This window comes from Copadichromis virginalis, linkage group LG1 (genome assembly GCF_057382275.1).
Source record: "Copadichromis virginalis isolate Kocher_CV1m ecotype Utaka linkage group LG1, C_Virginalis_male_GT1.1, whole genome shotgun sequence".
NCBI lineage: Eukaryota > Metazoa > Chordata > Actinopteri > Cichliformes > Cichlidae > Copadichromis > Copadichromis virginalis.
Window position 1 is genome coordinate 20,297,801 of NC_140618.1, and position 27,172 is coordinate 20,324,972.

A 27,172-nucleotide genomic window follows, 5' to 3' on the forward strand; every position below is an offset into this window, starting at 1 on the left:
TATTTCTGCTACTGGAGCCATTGGAGGTTAGGGAATCACTAAGGGATAGTGCTGTACGATACATTTTAATGAACACCAACCAGACAGTGTTGACTCTTTCACTATCTACAATAACTAGCTAACACAGTAAAAATAAATAAATAAAAATCTTTCAACTTTTCTTGTATATTGACATAAATAAATATTGAGCCAATTGCATTAGTATGGATCCGATACTGTTGGTATCGATGCTATCGATATTCGGATCCATCTGCCCACCTCCACAAGTGTCAACCAATCACTTAAGGGTATCTCTAAGCTAGCGATAACTTGTCTCTAAAGCGACTTTCTCCGCTGTTGGCTCATACAAGCATTCATTCATTCATTTATTTGTTCATTTTCAGGCACAACAAATACCTATATTGAACATAAAATGCACAAAACAAAAAACAAAAATTGCCTGAAAAAGGAGTGGGACGAAGAAAACTTATTAAATCCCACCCCTATACTCACTCATCAACAAAAAAAACAATAAACTTCCCGCAGCTATGCCCATCATTGCATACACAGACCCATCAACAGCCCCGGGCACATACAAGTATCTAAACGGCAGCTCGCAAACAACAATTAGAGCCTTCATAACTGAATACAGAATATATAAATTATAAATTGCATTAACCAAATAGCAGGTAAAAATATTGCGTCTGTTTTTATATTTGCATATTCACCAATCATCTCCCAATCACAGTTTTAATCTAAATCAAAGGCAATTGCAATTATGTGGCTAACATGTGCAGGGTAAGTCGGGCTAAGTTTTGTATGTTTGTTTGTCTTTCTCTCTTTAGCCAAATTGTTTCTCCCAGTGCTCAAATTTATTTGTAAATATAGCTAAACAACACTGCGGGAGAGGAGGGAGCGGGCTTTTCAATTTAAGAAAACAGGGAAGTGGTAGCCTGTAGCTTTTTCTGTCTCTAGTGTAGGGCTAGCAAACCTTTATTAGCTAATGGTAGATGGAACGAATGAGCTAGCTAAAGACACCTAGCTACATTTAATCTTGCACATGATTGAGATCAGCGGAAAAGTAATCCAAATGTGTATGAACTAATAACTGCACAAAATAATTGTTTTGAATGCAGTTTTTGGTATTTACCCTGCTACTTCAATCCAAATGAAAACCCCTTTTAAGGATGGACAGGGAGACCAATGAGGCCAGACAGGAGTCTCCATGGACTATGATGTTTGCAAACGATATACTGATCTGTATTGAGAGTGGGAAGCTAGTGGAAGATATCCTGGAGAAGTGGAGGGATGCTGTGGAGAGAAGAGGAATGACAGTAAGTAGAAGAAAGACAATGCATGTGTGAGCAAAGGTGATAAACGTAGATAAAGGTTGAAATAAGAGGGGTGGTCCAGTCAGTCGCCAAGGGACTCATCTGAAATTTGTAAAGTGACAAAACATGTAAAAACATGCTTAAAAAGGTCTTTCTCAGAGATAGCATGTGGTGGGTGTGAACAATATTATTAGGCTGCTTGCAGTTGTACTTAAAATCCACACATACAACTGACCTTGCAATACAAAGAAGGTATTTTGCAGGTTAATCAAAGGTTTTATGAGAAACGTTATTTTATTGCCATGTGTTTTGATTTTGTTTATTTTTATAAAGGTATTTTTAATGGATTAAACTTTACTTGAGACATTTTGTTAAGTGACGGGTCCACCTGAAACTAGTTTGTCTGAAGTCTGCAAATGTAAACTCCATACCTGGTTAAATTTTACCTCTAATACATTAACATCTCTTCACTATAAAGCTACCAAATACTTATAAGTAAGCATCCCTGGAAGCCTGTGCTCTTCCTGTTACTATTTCAAAGGGCAGTTTCCATATGTAGGCATAATTGTAAAGATATAGGCAGTCTTTGATTGACATTTGTAACTTCAGGCATGTTGGTTTATAGAATTGCAAAGTTAGTTTTCTAAAGTTAATGCTTCCTTATAATCATCCTAAATTTTCCAAGGTTAGGTGCTGATGTGTTGTTGTTTTCATCAATTTAGTGGTCTGCACACCTTGTCACCTGTGAATACCTTACTCTCTCAGTGGGATCACTCTAATCCAATCCCAAATATATTACTTGGTCCTCACTGAGATAAGGCATTCTGGGGAAAGTTAGTGTATCCATATGAATTAAATAGACAGCAGCTCTATCAAAATCAGGCAGTAGGTCAAGGCTACTCTGCAAGAGGATATGATGCAGTCAAACAGATTTTTTTCCCCATATAGCCTCTTCTTTACCCCCAGCCTGGGTTATTATCACTCACCCACACGGAAGACAATAACAACATCAGACTGTGCTGTCTGCATCTCCATCTGCAGCTTTATAATGATAGTGGGTGATGAGCCTTTGCTTTTTAATTCAGTGATTCTTTCACTTGAACACCACTCAGATGTCACTTATGTCACCACGATACTAAACATTCAGATAATTTGAACTTTAACCAATGTCACTACTGAACTTTTAAAACCTACCAATAAGAAACTGGGAAGCTCTACATGGATAACTTGGATGTGATTTTAGTTCTTTTGCATTTCTTTCACATTTCTTGATTTAAGATGTGCTCATGACAATGATTTCTTTGTCTAAACCAGAAGCTAGTAGAAATTACATGGACACTTTTAAAAGAATGTAAGCAGACCTAAATAAATTGTCAGATTTTCAGACTGTAGGTTTGGTGGTTTGGTTTATGATGTTTTCAGGAAAGCTGTGCCACACCTTAGATTAATTGTTGCCAGTAAAGAGGATGCCAAGTGAGCTTGGAGTGTGCGTGGCTCTTAGAAGGTCTCGGCATGTAATTAAAAACAACAGCGTGCAGAATAATGGCTGAGGCGAAAGTATGTTATTAAGGCCATTTATTGCAACAGATTCAGCTTCTTGGGACAGTTGAGAGCCCAGAGAAAGATTCCTAAGCATTTTCACGCCTCTGTAAGGACTGCTATTGACAAAAATATGTTTCGCATTTTCAAATATTAATGTTCACATGTGTGAGATGTTTCTTTTTAATTCAGTAAACATCACTGATATCCTAACACTATTTTAGTAGCTCCCCATCAAAAAAGCAACATCTTGTGCAGGATGGTCTTTGGCATGTTGACCATAATAACCACGTAGATACTTCACAGTTAATCTCACACAGGAATACAGATAGACTTCACACATGATTGATTGAGAGTTTGAGAGTAATATAGATTTGAGCTCAGCTTTCATTTGGAAAAGCATAAACCCAGACTTTCAGTGCTCTGTGCTTTAACACAAATTTCTATTACAACGGTGATGAAACCTTAATGATGGTAGATTTCATAAAAAGTGGGAAAAATACAATTGTGTAATGTTCTTTTGTCAAAATAAACAAGTAAAGGCAGAGGAAGTTGCTGCCATTCACTGCGATTTCTGCTAAATAATGCAGTGCATAGATAAAGCTGAGGTGACGAAATTGAGGCTGCAAAGGAGCTATGTGTACTTTCTGTTTTGTTTGGGATGCTGTGCTTGTCCACAGTGCTGCTCAAAGTCAGTGTGACACTGTGGTTGTTGCAGACTTTTTTTTTTGCCAGTATTACTATGGTAGCTTTGAATTAGGTTTGAGGGTTATTCTGCCTCCAGAAACAGGGGCACGAGCATGGAAGAAAGTGCTGCCTTTCAAATGTATTAATCTAGCACGTGGTTACTAAAAGGTAGTGTCTCTTGAAAGCATGACAGTTTCATCAGTGTTGTTTTACGAATAAGCATTGCTACATCAAAAAGCTTTTTGCCATTAGGGAAAATTCATTAAATATTTTCAGCTGTGAGGAAAACGTCCATTTTACCAAGTGCTTATGGGGGGGGGAATAGAAACATGAAATATTAGTGATGGCAAAAAAAGTAATTTAAATTTATGTTTTCATTTTATTCATTATTACTTCTTCATATATAAATGTAAAGAGGGAGAGAGAGTAAAGATGGTCTGATCGCTTGTGATTGTTTACAAACAAATTATGTCATAAATTGGTAGAGTTAAGTAATCATCAAATTAAGCAATTTAATCTGTAATTACATTTGATCCCAAAACGAAAGCTTTGCTCAACATTATGTTTGTTGTTCTGTTTTTTAAATTCTTTTTTTGGCACATGTTTTGAGGACAGCCAGAGACGGCTAAGATGAGAAGCTGTCCGTTTGTGGTCAGAGGATGTGGTAGACTGCTTGTGTTGTTTGATACTTGATCTGATGTTAATGTGCTGCTGTGTGTGTGGGATGGAGTAAGTTGAAAGAGGCAGAGGGGAAGATGGGCAGATAATCCCGTCTGCCTGATGAGATTGAATGCTGAGATTGATTGATCGCCTAATCATAGGAGGAAATGGGCCTGAAAATGAATGGGACTCTGCCCCTGCCTTGCTGTGGAGCTGGGGAGTTGGGTTGGAGGGGATGTTAGCTGCAGAAAGACATGGCCTTAATGTGCATGAGACCTGATTTCATTTGTGTCTGATATACAGTTATATGATCCTGGCTAAATGATCAAATAAAAAAGGAAGAGGGAGAACAGTGAAGGGGATGTAAATCAAGCTTTATTGCTGGAATATTACTTTTTCATCTCATCTGAAATGGATGCATTGAGAAAAGAGCAAGAATAAAAATTCATCATCAATGTAGAATTGATGGAACTGTGTGTCGGTGTAGAAACCCACTGTTGTGGATCTAGTTGACTGGCTAGTAATAGGCATTAGATTATAGGATTATATGAGGACTGTATGATTGGTTTTCAGTATTTTTGGCTTGGATTGATTTGCCTGGTCAAGTTGTTTACAGCTGGATTGGAGGTTTTTTAGAATATTTAAAAAGCTAACATGCTTCTGCATGTGTCACTCTCTCTTTGTCCTCACTGCCACTTACTAGCTCAATTGATGGCAAGAAATAGAAGTGGTCATTGTGTCTCTGCTTGAGAGCCTAATATGTACTAACCTACATTGCAGACACAAAGATAGCCATGTTATTTTATTTATTTTGGATGTTAACATTATTTCACTTTCACTGCACAGAAACAAACTTATTTCACAAAACCAAAAACTACTAGGGATCAAAATTATTAGCCACTATGATGCTAATAGTCAATTGTGTCTCCTTCATGCTGGATAACAGCCTGGAGTCATTTGTTGTAGTTTTCAACAAGTCTCACAAACGTCTCCTGAGCAGTCCTAGCTCATTCTTCTTTGGTGAATCTCTCAAGCTTCTCCAGATTTTAGGATATTCTGGCATGGACCTTGGTCTTCAGTTCACCACACATATTTTTGATGAAATTCAACTCATGACTTTGTGCAGGCCAGTCAGTAACTTTCACTGTGGTATTCTGGAGGTAGTTCTTCATCAGGAACAGGATATATTTGGGGTCAACCCAGTTTTGCTGCTGGCTGCTTGAGGATTTCTTTGAAAATCTTCACATATCCTTCTTCTTCATAATTGCTTCCACATTGACGAGATTCCCCTTTCACAGATACACTGAAACATCCCACAGCATAATAATCCCAGCACCATGCTTTACAGTGTGGACGGTGTGTTTTGGGTTATCCAACTCTCCCTTCTTTCTCCAAACATAATCGGTGTCTTTATTGCCAAAGAGCTCTAGTTTCATCTCATCTGACCAGAGGACGTGCTTCCAGTATGCATAACCTTTCTCCAGGTTGTTAATAGCATACTTCTGTTTGACAAGGTGTCTTTCCAGTTCTGGACACTTGGGAATGCTGTGCTAACTTTGTATATCCATCTCCTGCTTTGTGAGCATCCAGAAAAGTATAAACTGATATCTTTTTTTTTTTTTTTGGCCTGATTTTTGCTTAAGTGATAGCTCAAAACCTTCCTGAGGTTTTAACACTGTGTGCAAATTGGAAGATAACCCTAATTTTTTTTAACTTTATTTTACAAGCTTTGATCATTACAAAGTTAAAGCACAACCTTGCACAGCAGTGATTTGTGCTGTGGCTTCAAAAAAGGTCGTTGTTTTTTTTTTAGGGAGCTAATAATATTGACGCTGGTCTTTTATTTATATATATATATATATATATATATATATATATATATATATATATATATATAAATATAATTTTTTTTTTTTTTTTTTTTTTTTTTTAAGGAAATTGTTATTTTGTGCAAATTGAAAAAACTTATGTTTTCTTAAGAAAACTGGTATGTTTAGAAATGCTGTGTTACTTGCTCTATTAAAAAAGCACTTAAACAAAAACTTACATCTTATAGGAAGGCTAATAATTTTATCCTCATCTGTATATCAAGGGGGAGTTTAGCTTTGTATTGTGAGGTTTCTTTCATTTTATGTAAGGCTGACATTTCAGAGTGAATACTGCCAGAAACTATTCATGTGCAATGCTTAATGTGTTAGATTAAGCCTGTCATTAAGGCAGAATTAAACCAACAAGTTTGCCATGTTGTTTAAGTTTTACCAATTGTCAGTATGCTTGTCCACCCCTTTAGAGATGCTTTGTAAAGCAAATACCTCTCACAGTTGGAGCATTTGTGACAATTTTCCATCTCGTTATCAAAAGAGTCATTTTCTTTCTTTTTTGTAACTTAATTTAACACTTGAATGATAAATATGTTTTGCAGATAACAAAATCCTGCATAGGAATTATCAATGTCATAAGTGTTTTTCAAAACTGTGTAGGTGTAGCAGAATGTGACTGTTATTATGTCACTGTAGCTATAAATTGTTGGTCTTTTGTTCAGATTCATTACATGGTATATTTACCAGTCAATAAATCATTAAAGCTGGCTGTCTATTGATGTAGCTTTACTTTGGTGGAGTGCAAAACAGCACCAACTAGACAGGACATAGCCACAAGACTGGTGTCAGGCATCACAATGTTGAGAGAGCATGCTTTAGTGTGCCTGTAGATGTTTCATAACATATTTGGACTTACTAGTTTACAATGCTATTAAACACCCAACGTTTCAGAAGACAACATGAATTGAGATATGTAATGAGATAGATAAAATCAAATAACATTGACTATTTATCGATTTGATATCTTGAATTTCTAGCTGATTGTTGCAGATACTAGTTTAGTTACTTTAATTTGAGCAAGTGTTCTTTCTCTGAAGTGTTTTCTTTACTTTAATTTGCTTAGCTCTGTTTTGGTCTCCACCATCGTCTAAGGAAAATAAAGCAAAACATTTAGCTTTAAAATAAAAAATAAATTAATTAGTGCTGAGATCTAATCAGAGCAGAGATATAGCTCTAATCTGAAGGGTTTTTTTTTTTTTTTAAAGAATAAATAATCAAGAATAAATGTCAATATAATGCTAAAATGCCAAAATTGGAAAAAATAAAGACAAAAAGCAACTGACACAGTCGATAGGTGTGTTATGTTTGTATTCCTGTGTGTGTGTGCATGCGTGCTTTATTTTAATATATCTTTGCCAGGATCTCTAAGCTAAGCATAAACCTAGTTTTGACCCTCCTCTTTGTCTCCCTCTAGTGTGGTGGTTGCATTTTGGTAGTGACTGATTAGGAAGTTGCTGTGATCCTGAGCTCGAAGCCTGATAGCGGGATGACAAACAGTAATATGAGCAGCCTACACAAAGAAGTAGAGAATCTGCGGACTACTTGATCAATGGCATTGATCAGGGAGTCAATCGTCAACTCTATATTCTACTGTGTTTACTTTCTCCCACTGCTGCTGTTAAACTGAGCATGCTCTAAGCGGCCACCATAGAGACCCTCTAAAAGCTGGCCTCACACCCGTCATTGATTGACACACTGATTATCTTGGGAGCTGTTGACACCACACTTGTTAGCCATCTTAAACATTTATGATGATGGGGAGTGGTAGCTCTGTGTTACGCACTTTACTGGGCTAGAGGGAGAGACAGACATTAATTTTAAAGCTTTTAGTTTAATGTGGTTTGCTTTACTAACTTTTAATCAAAAAAACATCCAGATTGTTATTTGTGATGGACCAACACTTTGAGTTATATCTGTAGATAGTTTGTAAAAGTGATATCATGCGTTGACTTGTGTGTTTTCCTTGATTGCCAACATAGAAACGGAAGTATATTTTAAATCTAAGCAATAGATGGGCTGCGAATAAAGCCTTTTAGTCATCCCTTCAGGATTTTAGGAAATGTGCTTATTTTCAACGTTGATAAAAGCAAACTGAGTGATTTTGTGTCAGTTTAAGTAGGCATTAAGGTTTTGCAGTTGTGTCTGATTTGTTAATGTTTTCCTCTACTTTTGTCTTTGATATAAAATTCAAAGAGATTCTTTTGTCCTTTTACTTAAATTAGGCTTTTTCTGTTCCTATTTTCCTATGAAATTCAAACTTCATTATACAGAAAAACACACAAAGCGATATTCTATTTGGTAGCCAAGCCGTACAATAGGACTGTACTAACTGAATGAGATATGCATAAGGTTGCTTAATTCTGGCATTGTTTTAAGACAAGCTGACAGTTTATACAGATGATTTATGATCAGACATCTCTGCCTAACCAGAATAATTCAGATTGTTTTGAATGTTTTTATGTTTTACTGTCAGTTGTCATTGGGGTTAATATTTTGAGGAATTGTTAACAGTGGATACCTAAACATATCATCTCATTCAGATGTCCAGAGTTCCCAGGATGAACTGCAGACTTGTTTGTTCTTCTGTCCTTATTTACTGTTGGTTACCATTTTGTACAATTTGTGCAAAGTAATTAATAGATAGTTTCTGCAACTTCCTCTGGCTTAATTACACAAACTCTTTATCTTAGGCATTCAGTAACTGTCTTTGCTGTACGGACAAGTGCCTCTGATAGAGATACCGTCCCTGCTTGATTTTCCACATAGATGATTTTCTCATATCGGTTTGGCAGCCTCAAACAGACCAGAGGTCCTTTTATGGGTCTGTGTTTTTGGTCGTTATCGCTATTTTTACCTTCAGTTCCTTCATATTCCTTCCAGTTTCCCAAGGCCTCTTGTGGTTGGTCAGCACATTGAAAAGTGCGGTGCCTCTTTACAAGATTGTCCTTAATCTTTTGCCAACCATGTCACCTCGAAATGTGTGGAGGCTGATATGATAATGATGTGGACCAGTCCAGGGTATTAGAGTTAAGCTGGGTGATTAGGCCTCACATCGATTACTCTATCATTCAGCACTGGCCTTGTCTGGGCATCTAGGAGAGAGGTGAATTGGGTAGTGGTGGGGTAGCAGGGGATTGACAGCCATCCTGGAATAAGGAATGAGTGAATCGCAAATGTACATCAAACCTAAATATGTTTTAAACCATACAAGATGGGTATAAAAAATAGTCTTCTTTCACTGTTACTGATTCCATGCTTAGACAAACTTGTGTTTTTGGAACTTAAACTGCCTAGTATTAAGAAATTCCTTCTACTCTGTTTAAGTAGTAATTTAAGTAGGTTGCTATTCTCAAGAAGATCCTCCTGTATTTTTATGCCTATGTTAAATTTTCTGTAGTTGCAGAATCAAACTCGATTAGTGAATGAAACATCACATTACATAACGTATGCAAATGGCACGATGTTATCGTATCATGTTTGACAGCATTTTCATTATAGTGCATTAAATTATATTCCAGTACTTGGCTCATCAAGCCTTCCTAGAAGCACTGAGTAGAGTTCACAGGGACAGGGATAGTGTATTGAAATAGACAGTCAAACAGTAGAAATAAAAAGGGGGGAAAATAAAGAATTTGTGGCTGTAGATGGAATTTATAAGAGAAATATGGGCAAGGAAGTGTTGAAACAGGAGAGATGAAACAGGCAAGAAAAGGTTAGGACCCTTGCCTTGCCTGAACACTCTGAGGCTTTTAATCCCGGAACAAAGTCATTAGGGTTCGCAGCTACAGAAGAGGCCAATTAAAAGCAGAGTGTAGGCATAAGTCGGGAGAAAGGCATCATTTGCTGTAGAAACCCAAGCCTTTTATCAGACCAGTGGGAGCCTTCCCTTATTCACCCAGAGAATCAGAAGGCCTGTCAGACATTTCTTGGAGATGTTTTTACTTCAAATAATTCACTTTCACTTAGAAATAGGGCAGTGGTGAGGAGCGGGAGATGGTTCAGATTATCTAAAGGCCACCAAAAATCATGGCATGACCGTGTTTGTCCTGTACAGTACTGATAATGTATATTAGAAGATGCTAAAAAAGCATAAAAACCAAAATGAAGCGATATTGACTAAAAAATATGAATGTTTTCCTTTATGTTTAACTGTGTTGTTTGTTTGTTTTAAATATATTTGGTCATTAAAAACTGTAATGCTATTATTCATGTAGTGCGATTAACAGTTGTGAAGATTCACACACCCCATTCCACAGACACTACTACACATGGTAAAGAAATCCTCAATTATCCCTCACAAAGCTCCATTTTACTCCAATTAGCTACTAAATCCATCTGTGTGGTGATTTAATGCAAGGATTGAGTGGAGGGTGAGGCCTTGAACTGGACTTCCTTGTTTACTGAAATAATTGATATTATCAGATTCTTGGTGATTAATGGGCTTACTTACATATACCAGGGCTTAGCAGCTCTGCTGTAATGTAAAACTGGAAGAATTATAGTATTTATGTCCCTGGAGTCAGCTAATTATTGTACTAAGTTTTGCCTTCTTGTGGAGTAAAGACTAATGAAAGATTGGAGAATGTAAAAATTTTAACAGTGGATTTTCTTTTTGTAATCCATCATTATTATCTACCCCTGAAATTTGCTACAGTGTTTACTTCATCATTCCAGAACTAAGCAAGATGCTGGCACAAACTCCACAAGTCCTCGCTAAAATGTTACCGTTTACAGCCAGGCGGAACTGAAGTAACACTGGGTAGAAGTTGTAAACAGTATAAAAGATGGACATTGCTTCTGCGTCTAAAAAAGTGAAACAAATGTAATGGTTTAAAATGCTTTAAACATGCATTCTTTTTAACGGCCACTGGGGGCGATACATGTAGTTGCATAAAGACATCTGGTCATGTAGAAAGTTGTGGCAAAACAGCAGTCTGATTTGACATCTCTGAACAATTCAGGTCAAAGTGAATTAATAATTAACTCTGTTTTGATTGACCCACCTCTTCTCAGCACGTCCAGTTTTGAAACATAAAGATGGCAACAATGGAAACTCTAAATAAAAACAGAATGCAGTAAGTTGCAGATCGTTTAAAACTTATATTTAATTGAAAATAGTACAGAGATGTGACCAGAAACATGTTTCAAAAACACTGGAACAAGGACAACAAAAGACTGTACTGGTTAGCATTTGAGCAATGAGTAACAGCTTTAATTGTAAAACTACCAAGATTTTAGGGATTTCATCATGTGTGGCACATAAAATTAGCAAAAGACTCAGAGAAATCTCTGTGTGCACGGGTCACGGCTGAAAACCAACTGAATGGCTATTTTTTATTTTTTTTTTTCACATCTTCATTTGCTACTGTATGGAAAACGGATCTAATTCTGTAGAGCATATTAATGCATGGGCACATGAACATTTCTTAAAATCATTGTCAGCAATTATGGGCTCTGAAACAGACTGAATTTGTAATAGAAATGTCCTAACTTTTTAAAATTATTTGCTGTGCTTTTCTTTGTTTACATTTTACACAGAATCCCAACTTTTTGGAAAATGCTGCATACTCATTGACATAGAAGTCATATGTATTGACCACAAATGCATCAGAGCAAAGAGCAAGTACTTGGCAGTATAAATTACACATTCCTATTTAATATTTTGTTAATACAGAGAAATTAATGTTGTTCAATAGAAACTTTTTTTTATCTTTGAAACCGTGATTTATGATCTAGTTATAAATCATTTGAATTATTTGGTATCGTTTAGGATTGTGATATACTGTTGTGCAGCCCTTGAATTATTGAGTACGTTTCATTATTTAAAAGTGCACTGGATACAGCATTCGGCATCGGACTGCATACCGTCATGTAGACATACTATACATTAAACCCTTTCTCTGGATGAAAGGCTTTGGGCTGAAGGGAGAGCAGGTTATAGGAGTTAAATGAATACATAAAAACTGCGTAAATTGCACCAGGTTCATACCACCATGGGAGATACAGTATGAGGGTGGATGAGATGAGCCAACAGTCTTTCTCAGCTAGCAGATCCTCCTGAGAACTATTAATAATAAAACAACATGCTGGTTTATACAGATTCACATATCATAAAAATGGCTTTTAGTACTTGTTACAAACCTTTACCTGTCTGTTTCGCTTATAGTTGTTCAGGATTTTGTGAAAGGCACAGTAGGGATGAGGGTAGGGTGGTTCTTTGACCTGAATGGGTAAATACTCCCCATGAGTTATTGGTGTTGGGTGTATTCGATTGATTATGTGTGGGACTATATGGCAAGGATATTGGCAGTGCATTGGTCTGATCGTACTTGCTACACAGACCTGGTTGGATTGTTTTCCTTGTGATGGACTGCCGAAGAATCTTTACAGTCAGAACCTCTCTGGTGTTTTTTGGCACAGTGTAAGCATACAGTATGTGAAATAAGAAAACAAAGTTGGCACAGGATATGGTACATTGCAAATAATAATTTGTCTGCTGAATACCGTAGAATGGTTGAGGTGAGAATATTTGACTTCATTTCAGAATATAAGAGGGAACTCTGTCTGAATTCAGCTAGCAAACCCTAAATAGAAGACTGAACCATCATTCTCTACCTTCCTGTCCATCCTCCATTAATTGCATTGCTGACTGATAGAGCATTCTGTAACTGCGTCTGCCTCTTTTGCTGCTTCTTTTTTATGTCTCGTTTTGGTTCCTTTTCCTCTTCTGCTCAGCTTCTGTCGCTTTCTTTGTTTCTCTCTGTAGACTGTGAGCTGATATAATCCTTTGAAAAGGTAATGATCCCACTGTGTTGAGATTATGTATGTGTGCTGCACAGTGTAATGGCCTGGCTTTTTATTGCCTGCTGCATACTAATCCCACAACTGAAGGAATGAGATGACACCTGCAGTGAGCTGTGTGTGAGCAGCAGCCTCACATGAAAGAATGGCCATTAAAAATGATCAAAGAAATTACTGCACTCGGCTGCACAACATTGCTCTCACTCCTGGCTAGGTGTACATCTCTCTGCTCCAACATGCGCATGCACAGTCATGCACTCACATGCATACATGGACTCACACTAATTAGTATCTCAGCCTGATGGATATTCTCCAAGTGATCCTCTGTGGAAATGTCTTGTGCATAGTTGCCTTAGGGTCTCTGTGGTTGATGCACCCACGCTTGCAGATAGGAAATGGAGGACATACAGGAGTTCAAGCTGAGGAGTCTTTTCTTCATACCCTTATCACAAATTATTCATTGATCAACGCAAGATTTAACTAGACATTTGCCTGTGTGGTCTTTTGTTATAAGTTTAGCAATATTTTCTGTTTTTCTGACTGTTGTTGTTGGTTCATAAGGAGTAAAATAATGTAATAGTTTTAAAGCAGATTGAAGTACTAAAATAGATTTGCAGAACAATTGTTTCTGATTTATTCCCTGGTGCAGTCTGCCATTGCCCTCTTCACCAGATGTAGCACTTTGACTTGCACCTTACACTCTGGGTTTGGCACCAGGTCTTATCAATTGGCCTCCATTATAAGCTAGTGGATGACATTTTCTGCAGCTGGTCTATTGTCTCACAGCAGTTTCACTTTTTGCACCAAGCCACACCGGTAAATATATACTAATTAGAGCTGGGCGATAGAACGATAACGATATGTATCGCGATATAACTTTTACTCGATAGAGAAATTAAGCTATCGCGATAGCTCTTGTCCTCTTAAAATTAAAAAAAAAAAAAAAAAAAAAGGTCAGCCAATCCAAACTAAGTAGCGCAGAGCCGAACCAATCACAGCCGCAGCGTCACGTCGCGTGACTTGTTACGTACAGCACAAGTGCCAAGCCGCACGTGTGTTTGTTTGGGAAGCAGGCAGTGGGTAATAATAATAATAATAATAATGGATTGGATTTATATAGCGCTTTTCAAGGCACCCAAAGCGCTTTACAATGCCACTATTCATTCACTCTCACATTCATACACTGGTGGAGGCAAGCTACGGTTGTAGCCACAGCTGCCCTGGGTAATGGAGCCAGCGCGTAATGGAGGAAATGAGTGTGCCGACTAGAAAAATCTACCGAGCGTGACCGAAGAGAAAACAGATGATGGTTCCAATGCCGGAGAGATTGTCAAACGGAAGAGCCATAGAAGTTCCGTAGTGTGAAGGTATTTCGGCTATTTCAAGTCTGACAAAAAACAGAGTAGCGTGCACTGCAAATTGTGCCGAAAGCAAGTCTGGAAATACAATAAACTGGTGCATGCGTCACACTGTGCGCCACGTTATTGTTTCGGTGACATGAATTTCTACAATAGTGTTACTGTTAATTCTACTCTGCAGTGTTTAAATGCTTACATATACACACAGTTACTGTCCGTCCACACATACGACTCGGTTCTGCTTCTATGCCCCAGCTTTGTTTACTTTTTCCCACCGAGGCTTCTAGACTTCTGATTGGCCAACATTTCTGCACGGTTAGGAATCTAGCGCCACCTGCTGCTTTGGCATGTTCATAGCAGCGTTTTCCTTCATTTCTGCCTTTATGTGTGGACGGGATTATTTTTTAAAACGAAAACGGAAAATCTCCGTTTTCAAAAACACCCGTGTACGTGTGGACGTAGCCTCAGTCTCTGACTGGAAGCGCTAATTCGTCATTCGGCTTTTGTCAGACTAAAGTAACTGTTAAAACTGTTTGAAAAGCTAAGCTATACAACAAGGAGAGATTGAGAATTTCCTTTTAGTTCTCAGTTTATTTGATATTGACAAAAGTTAGTTTTGTCTGTTCTTCTGTAAAACAAACTAAGATTTATTTTTAGAATTAATATTTTGTTTCTAAGTGGAATTGACAGTTTAGTCTGTTTCATTTGTTCTATTTTGAAACTTAAACGCTTTAGCGGCTGCCTTTTGTGTAGTTTGCAATATTTGCCTTTATTTATCTGAAAAAGTCTCATGTTCCTTAAGTACATCTACCCTGTTGAACTTATTATGGGAAATAAATATTTAAATAAAAACAAGCTGCTGATTATTTCACATTTTACTTGTGAGCAACGGCACATTTAAATCTTACAAATATAGTTATTTGGCTTATATCGTGATAGATATCGTTATCGCCTGAAATGAAAAAAACATATCGTGATATGAAAAAATCTCATATCGCCCAGCTCTAATACTAATAAACATATTTCACATACAAAAAGGGGGACTATTTTGCTTAATTTTAGGTCCCTATTTTGATTTTTGGATTTTGCCACTCTCACTTTAAGCCAACTTTTCTCTGATTGGCTGTCCCTTGCAAACAGAAGGTTTAAACAGTAGGTGGGTGAGGCTAATTACCTCGTTGGAATATGTATTCTTGACCACATTAAGGATGCTCCCACCCTATGACATCATAACAAATCCAAGGGTAGAATTAACTGTCAGAAAATAAGCATTAGAGTGTGAAGCCTGAGCTTTTGGCCCTCATACATATGCGGACTTAATATGCAATATCTAATATATACACTTGCTGGACACATTTATTAGGTATATCTGTTCAACTCCTTATTAATGCAAACCTCTAATTGGCCAGTCACTTGGCAGCCGGTCTGTGCATTTAGACATGTAGATGTGGTCAAGAGGACCAGCTAAACTTTAAACCAATTAGAATGGAGAGGAAAGATGATTTAGGAGTATTTGATTGTGGTGTGGTTGTTGGTGCCAGATGTGCATTTTTCAGAAAATGCTGATCTACTGGGGTTTTCCCAAACAACCATCTCTAGAGTTTATAGAGTTATCTGAAAAAGAAATTATACAGTTAGCATCAAAAATCCCTTGTTGATGTCAAAGATATGAGGAGAACTGCCAGAGTGCTTCAAGTAGATAAGTGGGCAGTAACTGAGGTAACTACTTGTTGCAACCAAGGTATGCAGAAGGTATGCTGCAACATTTGGATGGTGGGGTCAGAATTAGGTTAAAAAAACATAAAAGCATAGATCCATCCTGCTCTGTATCAATGGTTAAAGATGCTGCTGGTGGTGTAACGGTAGCACACTTTAAGCTTCTTATTACCAATTAAGCATTGTTTAAACAACACAACCATGTTTATCTCTTTTACAAATAAACTCTATGTATAACTAGAGAATTTGTTCCTTGCTGGCCAGTAGAAAGAATGCAGCTTTAACTTTTCTGACCTGTGCACTATTTCCATCCTTCACATACAGTCTATGGTTTGTAAAGAACATAAAGATTTTTGGCTTCAGATATATATGCATAATAAGTAATAGCATAAAAGCCTCACTGTAACTTTGTTAATAGTCTGCTCTTAAATAGAAACCTCCACTTAATATGCTATTAAAATCGACACTTTTAGAAATGATAGGAAGGGTCTCACAAGTGGCAAGTAGTTTCCAAGAATTAAGAAACTGCCCTTGGAGACTAACAGAAAGAGTCAATTTTCATTGTAATTATGAATGATTATTGCAGTATATATGACTTTTCCCCCCCTGCATTTAACATGGGTCTATCAGAGCAGAGAGAAAGTGGTTATTACAGGGATCCACTTTACTGAGAGATTCTTTTCTCACTAGTCCTCCTTTCTTCCCATTAGCCCCTTCCTTTCTCTCCCTTAGCGGTCCATTTTAGAACCATGCGGCTGCGGCATGTGGGTAATTTCACTGCCTATTCATGTGTTGGAGGGCAAGGATTCCTCCTCCATTAGGTAGTGTCATCTTGTGATGTATGATGTATGCACAGAAAGGCAGTTCAATGTTTATTCATGACTTTGAAGGCAATGCCTCAGCTAAGTCCTCTGATTTCCTTTTAAGGAACAAAACTACGTAAGATTGAGACTTCAGTTTAAAGGCATACAGACCATCCTGCAGTTCCTGAGTTTCTCTCTCGCTCTCTCTCTCTCTCTGTCACACACAGACGCATGCTCTCTTTCTCATCTCTCGCCCACAGCTCCATTTTTTTAATCTCTTTTAAATTCTCCCTCGATATTTTTTCTGTCAGATTTAATTTATTTGACCCTTAGAAAAAAGATCACATGCAGTTATTTCCTTCTGATTTTACCAGACTGTCTCACCATCTTGCCTCTGTACTTAACTAAGAACTTTGATGAAGAGATGAATTTAGATCATTTTTTTATAGTAGGCTGGCATGTTAATGAGACTAAAAGACCTTGTGAACACACACACACATACACACGCTCAGTATATTGGGTATGTGGAACAGATACGCTCATATAGACTTTTATCCTACTATGAACACCGCTACACAAAGAATAAAATCTGCAAGCTGTCACAAACACAGATTTAAAGCTTGTACATAACTCAAACTCCAGATTCAGTGTTTGATTAAGTAATCCTAATTCAAAACTTGTTTTCGTATTTGCCTTGTAAATGATTCCTTAATGGTAATAAAAGCACATCCATTGATCATACCAGGACAACTCCACGCAGGACTTTGATGGGACTCCTCCTATGAGTAAATGGTATCTATTAATATTCTCAGTGACCATCGTTCCAAAAGCACATGAATCATAATGGTTGTATGTGGAAGCTGCTGCTCAAGAGGTCTCAGACACACATATTTGTGATGATTAGTCATGCAATTTAGTTGTGTGTGTTTATTTGAATTTTGTTTCAGGCTAAAATCCTGTCAAGGCTAGAGACTAGTGGCAACTGTCAAGTGGCATGATTTTGGTAAATTACTATCAGGTCTCCACACACAGAGGAGGTGGGAATGCAATATGTAGCCCGTGAACACTGCAGAACGTAGACCTGTTTACTTGGCTTTGAATGTTCAACATGCCCCATGGTTGATTAGCTAAAATGCAGTATTATCCTGTTACATTTTTGGGAATGCATTTCAGCAAGAGTGAGGCAAATGGCTGCAATTTGTATTGAACATTTGTTATACGGTACTAATAACCACACTCTTGCCTTGAGTTATGCATATTCTATCCTTTTATGATAAATAATGCAAATGTGGCAACCTCTGCAAATGCCTGAGAAAATGAGGTGGAAGGGAGGGAGAGGCCAAGGGAGTGAAGGAGAGAGTTGAGAATGAGAGAGCAGGGGCTAGCATAACTAACTGATTGTTGTGCTGTCAAATTGATTTGCATGAAAAAGGCTGGTCTAATTGCAACACTTAACTGCAGTGTATTGATAATACACTGCAGGATCACAAAAGGACACTGAGGAGCTTTTATTAAGACGGATTTCCAGGGTGTCTTTGAGAGGTGCACTACCAGCCTGTGTTTCTGTGGGGGCCATTCGAAGCTTTATGACCCCAACCCGTGTTCTGCCTGACATTATATATCCATCATGCATGTGTACATATCGCTGTCTCAGCATCTATTGCCATATAAATCATCTTTATTTTTTAACTTATTAAGTAAACCTGAAGCTCAGATATTTTTTTAAAATTAATTTTCCTTCAAAAGAGGCAGTTTTGTTATAGAAATGGTGCAGAAAGACCCTACAACTATACAGCAACAATGATGGCTTTTGGTATTCATCAAATGTGCAGAGAAGCCAAACTTTATGACCACTTGTGTAGTTGGTCAAGTAAACTTGCAGAACTTGTTGATGCATGGAGTTTGCATGGAATTAGCGAAATTTCAGTGCCACTGAGTACCTGTTGGATTTGCTTTTACTTCCAGTAATGTGTGATACAACTCTAAATGCATGAAATAATGACACAATATAGAGGGGAAAAAAGTGTTAGGTAATGTGGGGTTAAAGGTCTTAGGGGATACGAAATACTGACATTATATTTTCAAATAAACAAGTTACCCTTGTTCTTTGAACTGCCAGCTTTCTGGGAAACAACGATAATACAGATTCAGTTTCAGACAGCAGGATAAAAGAACATCATGTAGAAATGTATAGAATAAACATTAATGTTTAACATTAAAACAAGCAGCTTATTTTAGTAGCCTCTCAAAAATACAGTCATGAGTTTGTAAAGGGCTACTTCACCAGATGTGAAAAAGTTCTCAATACTGAGAAAGTTTGAAATCCTTTGAGAAGGAAGAGCTAAAGGTTTAACATTTTTAACTGCAGTTGTACAGCTGTTCATTTTGCCTCTGCAACTTGTGTATAATACTCATATCTGGATGCCACCGCACATTAAAACACACCTATGTGCTTTTACTGACCATTGCTAAATGGCAAACTTGCAACATTTAAACATTAAACACAGCTACTACGTCGCACCACTTATACCATCAGTTAACCACCCTTTAGTTAAAAAAGGAAAAACAGGCAGAGGTCATATTGTAGTAAAAAAAAAAAGCATCTATTAAACACCCCAACATTTGGCACAAGTGTGTCTAGCTCACATCCGACCTGACTTGGGTTAAATATAAAGATTGGCGCAAAGTCAAGGTGCATAAAGGAGCTTAATAGCAGCTTAATACCATCACTGCTTTGGAAAAGATTTACCAGTAAGACATCGCCTTAAAACTAGCCAAGGCTCTGTCAGAATGACTAAAATGTATCATGTCACATATTGTTGATGGGGATGCTGCATGTTTATTAGTATAAAAATATACTAGTGGTCGCCTTCTGGTTCAAAGCAACCAAATTTACTTTATCCGGGAATTTAAGACTGCATTGTTGCTTGGCATCAAGAATCCTCTTGTGTTTGTGTCACCCATGTGGTTGGCAGCAGGATATCTGTTGAATGCACTGACTGAGAAGCTGTTTAAATGGTTTGCAATCTTGGTGCACAGCAGGTGTATGCCAGCATGGTAATGATGTGGACCCACAGTTATTTGTGTGTGAAAGGGTAAGGCTGTGGAGAAGTTGGGTGGTGTTTAGCACAGGGCTTCCTCGTGCTGCCAAAGACAGTACTTCCTTTTCTTCCCTTGATTTCCATCTTTAATAATAAATGATGGATGTTTCAAATTGTGAAACCGCTGGGAAAATCCAATTTAATCCTGGGCCTTGTAGGCTTGTATCAAAGGCTCTTATTTAGCTTTAATATTTGCAATGGCGCCTCAAAGTGAATGATGTAATGTACCGTTTCATAATGGTTTGTATGTGGTTTTAACAAACCGTGCTGTTGTTGATTTAAACTGTGTTCTAAATAAACTGTTTTATTTTTAATTATTTTAACTGATTCTCTTTGTACATGTGTAGCTAGAGTGGAAATTGATATATTTGAGCTGTCTATTAACTGCCTAACATGTGAAAGTCACTGTCACATATTTTTGGCCGTAACTCAAAACAAAGAAGATACCAAGCTTTTATGTTTTTGCAGCTAGTTATTACTTTATTAATTACATGGTATAAACTGTTAACTCTCATTAAAATATTAGTTTACTATAGTCATTATATACTACTATAGTCAGTTATTAATGAGCTGTAATGTATAGTGCTGCCAAAATAAAGGATAGAAGTCTCTTATTTATAACCCATTCAGGACCTTGGCTATGACATTTGCAGTGAGGTGAATCTTCTTTATTTACTGAACTAATTGTGTATAGTTTTCAGGGTTGGTCAAGTCAGCACGAGCATAGATTGGGTTTAAGGTTCATACTGCATTCAAAAAAAAGTCCAAGGTGCTTACTTTATGTCTTTATGCTAGCAATGTGTCAAGGCATAGATTAAGGCAAGGTTGAAAGGCATTTTTTATGAAAAGGATAAAATCAATTTCTTATACTGAGTGCTTAGAAGAACACTATGCTCACCTTACAAGAAGTCCAGAGCAAAGAGAGCTTTGGAGGTGACAAATAACCTCACTCACTTAATTTCTGAAGCTATCTAAAGAATTGGGAAATTGTACTGGAAAGACCAACAATGATCCATTAATTGGGCCTAGTATCTTTTGAAAAGAAGTTCATTACTTTCCCTTTGGAACTGTTTTCACACGTGTATTGCGCACAGAGTCCAATTTGTTTTAGTAAGAATTTGTTCTATGGAACAAAGTCTTTGTGATATCCAGTACAATTACTTTTCTATCAGAAGGGTGACATAGATCTTCAAGGAAAAGCAAGAGAGTTGGCTCTAGCTGTTTTGGACTGTGGGAGGCAGAGTACCTACAGAACCCACACAAACATTGAGGGGAAAATGCGAACTTCACACAGAAAGATGGTGGATTCGAATCAGGAACTTCTCGCTGCGACACAGCAGTGCTAACCACTGTTCCACCATGCTGCCCCAACCGGGTTCATAGTACTCCTTGTTTTGGTCTGATTTTGCACATCTTTCTTATTGTAAAGTAAAAATATTGCTAAAAGGCTTTGGATAAGATGAGGTCCAGCTGTTGAGTTCCTGTGGAGGTTGACCAATATTCTACCATGTTATTGACCAAATTGTGAATTATATGGAAAAGAAAATTCCGTTTTGATCAATTGATTGAAACTTCCTCCCAGAGCTTAGACACAAGTAAGCAAATCTATGGAAGGTTATGAGAAGTAAAAGGCATAAAAGACTGTTAGCTTTGAAAGGCATATTTTCTCTTTTTGTTCTGGCCCTAACTGAAGCAATTCTACAGATTTGTACTGAAAACATTGGTTAATGTCATTGGCTTGTGGGAATAAGAATGAAAATGGACCTCAAGGTCCCTATTATAAGCCTCTTGTGTCAGTTGCTTTCAAACAAGGCCTTCATCTACAGTATTTCCATTCCCTCCTTCTTTCCTTTGCAACCTTTATATAAGCTTGCCTCTAATGTATGTGAGGAACAGGCTTTGTGCTATAGTCCTCTGCTCAGGTTTAGTGAGTTGCATGAACAATGTATACTTTAAATATTTTTTTAATATGACTTACAAGAGACAATTAACCTTCCACTGCTCGTGTCAACTTCTAAACAGCAAGATTGTGTAAATGTTGACCTAATCCTAATCAATAATTTACTGGAGAGCCATACACATATATACTCTACATTTACTTGTCTGTTTTAAAAGCATTAGGTTGAATATCAGACAGCTCTATTCAAAAATACTCTTCTTTACTGATATTAGTAAATTGACTAATGTACTACTGTACTAATGCAGCTGCAGATTTATATGGTCTTGCTCAGGAAAAAAATGGGTCCTACTTTTTTTTTTTTTTTTTTTTTGAGCTGTTCTCATAACCTTAGCACTAAGATTTGCCAAAAAGTCTTGAAGAAATGTCTTTTTCAGTCCAATTAAATCTGTCATTGCCCTTTAGCCATAAAGTGTGGAGGCAGCAGATTTTTCCACTGCCAGCAGAGGTCATGTTCATGTGTGCTTGCCTAGCTCTATTCTTATAAGTGCTTTTTTGCCTTTTTCTCATCACATTAACAGGCTCAGCTCATTTTGAGTAGGAGGGACAGGGGAGATTTCAACCAGACAGGTTGTCTCTAGACAGTACAGTAAATTGTGAATAACATGTAATTTCTAAGGGTTCTCAGTGTCACAGGCTCATAGTGTTTTAGCTGGACTTCAGTATTATTAGAGGAGTATGGCGTGCCGAAAAGGGAACATCTCGTTCTAGCAAAACTATGGATGTCTATCCAACGTGCTGAGTTTAGGAAGATCTGCTTTCTAGACATAGCCTTATTCTGATGTGTTATCAGAATGGATGGAGTCAGAGGAACAAATTTAACCAGAATCAGTATATTTTACTGCTGACAGATAAATTGATACAAGAAAACTTGAGTAAAAGAGGTGGAGGAAGGGAGATACAGCTGCTTTAGGCCCAGAACAAATAATTGTAATCTGGGAATAAAAAAGGCAGTTTTAAGGCAAAAGTAAGCTGCAGTATTTGGCTGTTGTCATTGTCAAAATTCAGAATCATTATTATGAAAGTCACCTTATGTATATTTATTATTTTCAGTATTTATGTCCTGCTGTATGTTTTCCCTTGATTGGCCACTTGCAGTTGCTACACTTGACTGACACACAGCATGCATATTTTTATCAATTTAACCCTTAACCTAATACTTAAATCCAGAGCAGTCTTTTTATCTACCCTGGGGGTGGGAGCTCATTATTAAATTTGAACTAACCCAAGTTTACTATCCTTGTTGATACACGTAGTTTGGAACTTTGTTTGCAACCAAAGCTATAGCTGCAAGTTTTTGTTTCAGTAAGAATACCTTTGCCACAACATGGAGAGTCCTCTTTAAGAAATGAACTAGAACTAAACAGATTTATTTCTTAGCTCTAACTTCTTGAACCTAGTAAATGGTAAATCTTGATTGTACCACCTGGGATAACAGTTACACTAATTACACTATTAAAGTTGAAAGAATTTACACGCTTTTAACTCTCAGTGGTGTGACACTGTTTATTTCTGAGTTCTTAAAGAACATTTTGACCCTGAAACGGTTGTTATGTGACATGTAACAAGCAGATGTAATTTGTTGTTCTTTTTATATCTCTGGCCCCTGCTCTTTGCAGACTCTGTCTGACATGGTTGTTATTATTTGTTTATTATTTTTTAACTTGGTGTGAAACACTGTTTGATGCTGTTATAGTTGATGTACTACAAAATATTGTAAAAAATTAAATTATAAAAAGCGATTCTTCTGAACAACCTACAGTCATGTGAAAAAGGTTTTCACAGGACTCATAGAAAACAAAGTACACCTGGTGATTCAGTAGCTTGTACAACCTATAGCACCAAAACATGAAGCAATATTTTTCTGTATGACTTTATCAATCTCTCACATAATTCTAGAGAAATGTTGCCCAGTTCTTCTTTACAAAATTGTTTCAGGTCAGTGATATTTGCTGGCATAATTATACACCGCTCTCTTAAGATGACAAAACAGTATTTCAGCTAGGTTGAAATCAAGTCTGGAATTTATCAGGGCCAAACCACTGATTCTTTTTTTTTTCTCTATCCATTGACTAGAATGAAATCTAATGAAATAGATTTGCCGATGCACTTATGACCCTGTTGCATGACCAAGTTTCTGGTGGACAGATGGCGTTACATTTGACTGTAGAGTACTTTGGAGTGCAGAGAAATTTCTTGTTGACTCAGTGTCTGCAAGGTGCCCAGGTCCTGTGAGCGTTGTTTTTAACTAATACGCTCTGTTTGTTTTTCACCAAATGTGCTGCTTTGCACTATGGCCACACATCTATACAATCATGTTATGTTCCAGAAGTCTTGTGATTTCTTCAGATGCACATTAAACCTAAGCTGTGCTGTTCTTTCTGGATAGAAGAAGCTTTCTTGTGGAAACTCTCCCAAACAAGCCATCCTTCTTCAATCTTGATCTAATTGTACAGTCATGAACTTTAACATTCATGAACCTTAACAAGTAACATGCTACCTTGGGCCTTTATAGTCTAACACATTGTGCTTGTTTTTTTCGATTTCTCTCTGACCTTGGGATGAGTTTGCTGCGACGTCCCCTCCAGGGAACATTTTGTAATAGAAAACTTCTGCTTTTTTGGAGGTGCTCACATTTGCTGATGATTAAATAATCAGGTGCATTTGATTTGCAGCACCTGGCCTATTATTTACTATTGAAGAAATAGGGGTGTACTTAGTTTTTCACAGGAGTACAGAGTCCTGTGAAATCTTTCATGCAGCTGTCTGTGATGACATGTTTTCTATATAGCCCTACACGTTATGTTCAACAAATATGTGGAGTCGCATACATCTGACAATATATCTGACTCCTCTGTTTAGATATTGACAAACCTTCTGAATAATTAGCAGTATTAAATACAGTAGTGCATTTTGACTGAAGTAGAGCTCTATAATTCTCGTTTTGTCATTAATTGTAATTAATTTGGAAAGATGTGTACATTCTGATAAACATGGTTTATTTTCTTTCTTCAGATCATTTAATTTATGTTGTGGGAACCAAGAGTGATGATAACTTAGTTTATCTGTTAGAAAACACCCATGGCTACTCTAGTATTTTATGCCAAGGCAATACTTAAGTATGGTCCAGGCTTTAAGTGGTTCTTTAGAGCTCAAATTTAAAGTATCGTTCTTTATAAGTAGCTCTTAATGTACAGTGTATCAAAGTAGGCACTAAAACTATTAAAGTGTATTTGGGCGATGATATGGACTACATTACAAAGCTGGGGTGTAAGGATGGTGGTGTTAACTGTCTGCTAGCGTAATGAGAGAGTGAGCTGTCAGAGACATGCATGTAATGGCTCCCTTGCCAGCCGCCCAGTTCAGGCCCTGTGGGACATAGCACAGACAAACCATTTCTTTCACACTGTCTCATCTCATGCATTCACTTCAACTCCAGCTCACTGTCTTTTTCTCTCTGTCTCGTCTTCCCTTCTCACTTACTTCTTTCTCTTTCTTCTTTGTTAAACTCTGACCTGTACAGGGACTATGCCTGGTCTCTAATATCTTTCGTCTCTTTCTGTTGCACAGACAGTAAATTGTACGCTTACTAACAATCACACACACACACACACACACACACACACACACACACACACACACACTCTGAATCTCATGGAGCATGCAGGACTCATGAAGGGCATTTAGTGACTGTATCCCATAGGATGGCCTACTCTTTTTAGTATCCAGTGGATTTCTCATGGGCAGTGAAGTCTGCCCTCTCTGAAACGGGCAGCTTCTCAGTAGACCGAGCAGAATAGTCACACTCAGATGGTACATCTTTATATCTCTGACAGCCATAGTATGGTTTAAGCACTGCTCAGTTAGTACAGTGAGTTCCCAGTCTTCTTTACACAGGACATGTCTGTCAAGTGTAAAGTAATTTTACTTCAGTTTGAAGGAAGAAGAGTTGGCCTTTCACATAAAATTGTTATATTGGTAAACACTTAAAAAGGATACTAGATATGAACTAGTATCTAGTATGTGTTTTAGCTAGTTAAAGGTGTTGGTAATGCTACAGCCACATCTGTTGTCTCAAATACAGGATTTCACAAATGCAACATTATTTCTGTGACTGAGATTCCTCATTCCCTCTTTCCCAGCCAATCTATAAGTGTTCGTCCCTGGAGGCTTGCTGTTATGACAGTTCTTTCGTCAGCCATTACTGCTGGTGTTAATGGCATGCTCGTTCTGACTTGACTGATTATCATATTGTGCATGCTGATTGACAGTTGACCTTCACACCACTTTATAAAGAACCCGCTAGATCCAGGGGGTCACCACGATTGCCTCCATGACAGCGTATTAATAATAATCTGATAGAATTACCAGGACCCAATTAATCTGCAGACTGCAGACAAGACAGTGGTTAAAGAGATGCTATTTCTAAGCTTGGCTGGTCCAATTCAGACATCTAGGTGGTTCATTCTTACTGACTACATGTCTATGTGATTCATAAAGGTAAGAATAATGGCTATGCAAATTCTTAGGTGAGGTTACACTGACCCACTGAGTTATATATGTAGCTGCCTTATAAATGAAAGATGGATAACAGGTAGGTTTCCTGTTATATAGCCTAGTCCAAAACTTTGCAATGTGTATATTTTGTGGAAAACTTAGTGACACGTTTTTGTTGTATTCAAGGAAATGAAGGGTGATTAGCTCCAGTCTCTTACATTCAGCTGCAGTTGTGTTTGATAGATTTTTATATTTTGACCACCTTCAGTTATGCTGAATTTTAGCACAGTAATTGCATGTGAAATTTTGGGAAACATTATATTTATCAAGTAAAAATGTACGGATGTAGTATATGCTGTGTAGTTTGTTTCAATAATTTTTTGATTGAAAGGATGTGACATATACATATATATATATATATATATATATATATATATATATATATATATATGTGACATTATATTTCTTATACGCTGTATAAAAGTTAGTATTTTTAAAGAAATAATAACTAACTACATCTGCTACTTCCGCTATCAAATAAATGAATTCTGGATGCTAAAGGAAGCCGTGAAATTACATTTATAATATACAGACTGTATCATCTTACTGACAATTTAGTGTTGTCATCTTGCTTCCTCTCAGTGATGGGCCTCGTCATTTGAGATTCTGTTTCTTTTTCAAATTGGCTTCGATGGATATGATCTGTAATTAAACATTTTAATAGGAGGGAGAAGAAATGAGGGCTGTGTTTGTTCAGTGAGAGATAACATTCTAAGAGAGTAACTAAGGCATGGCACGAACAGCCTAGCAATATTACTGCATGCTGAGCTGCATAATAAAGAGGGCCTGCATGCATATTAATA

General features: G+C 37.3%; 1 protein-coding gene across 3 annotated transcripts in view; it reads left to right on the plus strand.

Annotated features, from left to right (window-relative positions):
• The first annotated feature begins 561 nt into the window (after positions 1 to 561).
• Positions 562 to 27,172, plus strand: part of LOC146718672 (uncharacterized) — a 140,499-nt gene continuing 113,888 nt past the window's right edge. For all 3 annotated transcript variants that reach the window (XR_014920091.1, XM_085453703.1, XM_085453712.1), the window contains exons 1-2: positions 562 to 777; positions 1,166 to 1,313. Coding sequence is in view for 2 of the 3 variants with exons in the window: in XM_085453703.1 (XP_085309829.1) it covers positions 758 to 777; positions 1,166 to 1,313 (168 nt within the window). In the remaining variant the exon portion in view is untranslated. The remainder of the gene's footprint in view (positions 778 to 1,165; positions 1,314 to 27,172) is intronic.